Source organism: Arachis hypogaea, chromosome 7 (genome assembly GCF_003086295.3).
Source record: "Arachis hypogaea cultivar Tifrunner chromosome 7, arahy.Tifrunner.gnm2.J5K5, whole genome shotgun sequence".
In the NCBI taxonomy this organism is placed as follows: Eukaryota; Viridiplantae; Streptophyta; class Magnoliopsida; order Fabales; family Fabaceae; genus Arachis; species Arachis hypogaea.
In genome coordinates, this window is record NC_092042.1 from 61,481,942 (window position 1) to 61,487,941 (window position 6,000).

The following is a 6,000-nucleotide window of genomic DNA, read 5'->3' on the forward strand; positions in this document are numbered from 1 at the left end:
ATTTATAGGTGATATGCATTGAGCTATAACTGACGGATCAATGTATAAAGGCATGGCAATAGTTCTCCATCAACAGCCACATTTTTTCACCAAAAAAGCGTGGCCAAAAAGTAAATATGGGAACTTATTCCAAAAAGCGTGGCCATAAAAAATTGGTCATGGTTGAACAAGTGCTCCTTTGAAAAGCGTGACAGTAGTTCAAATAGCTTGACCATATTTATGGGCAATGGCCATACTTTTTTTTTTAGATTTTCGACACTCTTTTAAAACGTGGGAAAAAATAGATTTTCTTATAGTGATATTAGATGTAGCTTGAAAAGGATAGGAGCATGAGCCACCATGGACTCCGAACTTTGCTCTATGATACTATAATAGAGTTTGAGGAAGGATTGAAGTAAAGAAAACAGAGCTTAGAGAGAGACAAAATGTGACAACTGAATGTAAATTGATTAGTACATTGTGCTGTTCTTATACTAGATAATTCACTAAGGGATGATAGTGACAAGCTGAGCAAATCTGCCTAGAACATAATTAATTAACTTTCTGTTATAACTATTTTAACTCCGAAACAGAATCAGTCACTTTAACTCTTAGTAACTTTTGCATTCTGATCTTGATATCAATTGGTGATATATTGGATCAACAAGAATTGACTTACAATCACCTGATGATCATGAAGATTATTTATACTAAATTTTGTAAAACTTGAACATTAAGAAAATTATAATCTAACAACTCATGTTCATATACGTTTCAACCTTTAATTTTATATTACCTTAAAATTTAATTTATAAACTTTATGTAAAATGATACATAGTAATTCATCAATTATAAAGAATTGAATTCATCAATTCTGTCTTTGTTCTTCAACTTCTGTTTTGCAACTCTACATAATATACTCCAACCATTTTCTTATATGCATCCGTTTGGAGGAAGAGTGATTTTTTTGTTTCTCTCGTATAATCGTACACCATGAAAGAATGTTATTTATTAAATCAGGAAGAAATTTTAACTGTTCCTTACAACATTTATTTTATAAATATGAAGATAAAATTACAAGCATACAAATAATGAATAACCAACTTTTCCCCCATGAACCCCCTCCCAATAAAAATAAAATCCTACAGATCTTCTAAAATTACACATTTACCACTTAATTGGTTTTTCTCTACTTTTGATCTTTTGATTCTGTAGTTGTCACAGCATTTATTTGTTGCTTAGGCAATGATTTCAACAATGAATCAAACTCATCTTCCATATCATCTACCTGCATTTTCATATATACTCATCATCATTATTTATTTATTTTTTGTTATTGGGAGGTTCAAATTAGGCTAATTATATGTAACAATGTTTTCTCAACTCATAATCGTTTATTGCACAAACGTTTATTAAAGGAAAAAAATTTCAAATTTGTCTAATGTATGTTTCAATTCAAGTGATAATTTCAACTGCTGTGACTATGGGAGAAAAAAAAATAATGAATATTCTTAATTGACTTGAAGGAAGGAACACTCAGCAAGATATCTTGGCTGAAATACGTGTTAATGCCACTTGAATTCCATGTTGAGAATTAAAACAAGCAAGTGGTTGCAAATAAATTCTAGAATATTTATTAACTAGAAAATGATAATGGTCACTACTTTTTGGTGCGTATGAAACTTCCTCGATATATAGGTAGGAAAAACTTCTAGTATTATGAATGTAAGGCCGAGTCAAAGATAGAAATAGAAAAGAAGTCAAAATAATAAATCCTAAATCAATATATCTATAATTTGACTTTCAAAGATAGTTAGTAAAAAGAAATAGTCTAGTAGATTTATTTTAATCCCTACTCTCCATTGTTGTACCAATTATGTTGACAAATTTTAAGATGTTAATCTTTCGAAGAGTTTCATAGAGCAATATGGTATAGGAAAGTTATCAGGTGTATCTAAGAACACTAGTGTTCCAGTTGTTTTAACCGTTGATTTTAATTAATATATATTATATATATTTTTTATAATTCAGATCAACGGTTAAAACAATTGGAACACCGGTGTTCCCGGTACACCTGATAACCTTCCTATGGTATATTTAATATATATATATATATAGCAATATTCATGTATAGCAGTTATACAAATATGTTATATATCATTTTGCATCTAGACATTCAATAATGATGCTAGACAATAAATATCTTTAATTGTTCTGTAAAAAGTTTAAACAAAAAGATTAGTTGTAATATAAAAATAAATAACATGTGTATATATGTACAGAGGAAAGCACAAAAAGTTAATTAGTGTGATGATGATAGATGGGCCAAACTTTTGTGTGTCAGTACTTCTCATAATGCATATCCGCTCTTAATTAATATCATATCATCAACTTTATATATATTAGTCTAAAATAATTACATTCACATGTACATCATCATATGCGTTCGCAATTCTTTTATAGGAGTAGTTAGTTTTCATGGTAGAAAATAAAAAACAATTAAGGAATTAGGTTGCAATTGAATAAAGAAAGAAAAAGTAAAACGCATGCATTAGGTGAAAACAAGACAATTTAAAGTAAAGACCGAGAGACGAGAGTTGTGCAACTATAAATTATTAAAAGAGAGAATAAATATAGAATTCATTTTTAATCGGTTAATATTAATTAATTTTTTATTATAAAATTGTCTTTTAAATTTTTATTTTTAGAAGATTTAGAATTTAGATTAATATTTAAAATTTAAAATTTAAAAAAAAATCTTAGAACAATAATTAAATTATTTTCGTGTAATCTTAAAGTTACAAATTTAAATCGTAAAAATAGCTACGACGAGGTTATTCTGTCTCCATTATAATCTTGAAAAAATTTTAAGCGTACCAATATATCGACGTTTCAGTGATTTTTAATCGTTAATCTTAAATATAAAAAATATATATAATATATATAATTAAGATCAATAGTTAAAAATCACTGAAAAATCGATATTGGTATACTTAAAAACTTTTCTATAATCTTTATGTGCTGCTATCGATTGAAAAATATTATATTACTATGTTAGTTCCTGAATTAAAGACTCTAAATAAAGAAAAAAGCAAACCTTTTCCAGTGTATCTCCTGCATTTTCAGCAATCTTGTCTACATTTTCAGCCACTTTCTCAACGAACTCAACAGCATCACGAAGTTTTCCTTCAGGAATAATCTTCACAACTTCTTCAGCCGCCTTGTCCACTCTCTCTGCCACCTCTTCTATCACGTCTGCGATTCTTTCTGCTTCCTCTATTGTTGTTTCAACTTTCTCTACACACAATAATAAATATAATAATTACCAATTATTCTGATGAACAAAAATTAAAACAAAAATCAACGTGGAAATTAAATTCCAAGATCTCTTCTTACCTTTGAGAAGTAGCAAAGGACCCCATTTGCCCTTCGAAAATGACATCACTATCGTGAATATGGTTCCAACCACCCATAGTTTCCTGGAAAAGAATAACAAACCGCTTTGCATTGTTAACTGTTTGATTCGGAGAATTATTTTTTCAAATAATTAACATCATTAATCATGATAGTCTCTTGAAATCTATGACTAACATTTGAAAATAAACAATAATTGAAAAATTTTAAGTGGTAAATAAAATCTAAATATAACGAAGAAATTAACTCAACTTTAATTTTGATACCTTTACGGTACAAATTTTTTATAGGTAAATAAGTTTTAGTATTTTTTACATTTGTCTAGCATATAAATATTAAACTGTTTTTAATAAATAAATTTTTTAATTAATGTGTGCAAATTCTAAAAAATATGAATACAAACTGTATTAATTCATGTATAAAATTTTAGTAAATATAGATATAAATTTTATATTTTTTGTGTGTAAAATATATATATAAATATGAGTACAAATTATTATTAATTAAATGTTGTTCAAAAATAATAATATTTATTGATTATTTAACATTACTCATTATTTAATTTTATATTTTTTGGATAAACATTTACATAATTTGATATATATATATATATATATATATATATATATATATATATATATATATATAAAAGTAAATTAAGTTCATCAATTCAATATAAAAGTAAATAAACATAAAATTTTACCAATTAGAAGGGGAAGGAAAAGGAGAAGGATTAACAGGAAGAGGTGGCCCTGGTTGTGTGCTGGCACACACAATAATGTTCCTGCATACGGAAAACTTGAATCTTAATAAAGTAATAAATTAAAGTAGAATTTAGGATTTTGAATATAGTAAATTTAATCTCTTTACTTAGTTTATCTATCTAAAAGCTAATAATAAGAACTTGAAGGTTGAAGCTTAGGACATGGATTGAATGATTATACGTACATGTTTCTTCTGAGTGGAAGAAGGTTCTGTTGTGGAACACAGGAGCTATTAAATTTGATGTTGGATCCGAAACTGATTCGAACATTGTCTACCTTTGAACTTTGACATTTGTGGAATGTTCTTGGAGCAACAATTAATGAAGATTTGTTGTGAGTGATGAAGATTGCGTTTGCCATATTGATCGGCCAATGAATCTTACTCAAATCTAGCTTCTTTGCGAAAATCTATGACAATGGTTGCGATGAGAATATAATTTAAGAAATACAATAAATTGAGATAGCTTAGATAGATATATAGAAAGAAAGATGGTAAATAATGGACATAGACAAAAACGTTGATCGCAATGATATCATGACCTTATATATTATTATAAATGAATCACTAAAATTAAATAAATAGGTTGTTATTTTTCAATTGCCAGTTGCTTAGTATTTTAACCGTGGTTGATGCTGGACTCCAGCATGTGAATTAGGCATGTTTGAATAACAATAAATAAATACGGCTACATTCTTATTTAAATAATAATTAAAATACTTACTTATTATTTACTATATATAATAGAAATATGAAAAAATATTTACTTTTATTTTTATAATGAGAATATGTGAGAAAATTAGTGTACAACTTTTTTTTAGAAATATCATTTATTATATATAATTCAATTCAAAATATATTTATTATTTTTAAAACTTAAAAAGATATTTTAATTAAAATTAAAATATTTTTTATCATCTTAACTAACTAACTAATATAAAATATTTTAATTCAGTGATTGATTGTAAATAATCTTTTGTGGTTATTATATAAATAGTATATTAAAAACTTTGAGATTATTTTTTTATAAAATGTGAAAATAATAAATAAATTGAATTGAAAAAAAAAATTGCTAAATTAAAGTAACCGAAATTATGGATGCAAGAAGTACTAGAGAAAGAAGGAAGAAAAGGTGAATCCAACATCATGGATACCCTTATGATTTGAAAAACAGAAATGATGGCTGGCTACCCTTGACTTCGTGGATACATAAGATATGCGTAAATACTATATAGACACATAATATTTAATTTGATTCTTTAAATTCTAACTGCTCATTAATTTTTTTATTTTAAAAAATAACTAAATTAATTCTTGAAGTTATAAATTGTGAATCTCTGTTCATACATAATTTAACTACTATTAACTACCATTAATATTGTGTTGACACGGAGCATTTACAATATTAGTATGACATTTCTAATAATAAAATAACATTATTCTGACTTTATTATAATTAAATAGGTATTTTAAATTAAATATGTCTAAAACGGGCACAACAATTATGTATTTATTGAATTTTTGATAATTTGATGAAATACTAAAAACTGAATTTTTGTTCTCTTCAACCTCGTTGTTTCTCTCTCTGATTGCTCTTCTGTGTTGATTTCAATTTGTAGGGGATCTGCGATTAGTTGAAGAGAGTGTATTTGGTTGTGCTGCTATTTTATAGTTATCTTTTGCTCTTTAGTTCACATAATTTCGTGTCACATATAAATTCTTAATTATTAGGATGTATTAATCTATGATTTAGGATTGTGATAATTATTGCACATATTAAAGTGATGCTTGAATTAGATATGCATTTGATCCATCTGTCAATTAGAATTTAAATTGGACTATATC

The 6,000-nt window shown here is 26.4% G+C and overlaps 1 protein-coding gene across 1 annotated transcript; it reads right to left on the reverse strand.

Moving 5' to 3' along the window:
- Positions 1-966: 966 nt before the first annotated feature.
- LOC112703214 (uncharacterized) lies at positions 967-4,683 on the reverse strand. Its single transcript, XM_025754565.2, has 5 exons — positions 4,342-4,683; positions 4,097-4,177; positions 3,376-3,458; positions 3,077-3,276; positions 967-1,267 (listed from the first exon to the last, which is right to left on the reverse strand). Exons 1-5 carry the CDS (start codon positions 4,515-4,517, stop codon positions 1,169-1,171), a joined length of 639 nt encoding a protein of 212 aa, XP_025610350.1. The 5' UTR covers positions 4,518-4,683; the 3' UTR covers positions 967-1,168.
- Positions 4,684-6,000: the final 1,317 nt, after the last annotated feature.

Bases quoted from the DNA above. Each gene is read 5' to 3' on its own strand.
- LOC112703214 (XM_025754565.2), bottom strand. From the start codon at position 4,517: ATGGCAAACGCAATCTTCATCACTCACAACAAATCTTCATTAATTGTT. The intron at 4,178-4,341 runs GTACGTATAATC...TTCCGTATGCAG, and splicing joins CTTCCACTCAGAAGAAACAT to GAACATTATTGTGTGTGCCA. The intron at 3,459-4,096 runs GTAAAATTTTAT...ATTCTTTTCCAG, and splicing joins TTTCCTTCCCCTTCTAATTG to GAAACTATGGGTGGTTGGAA.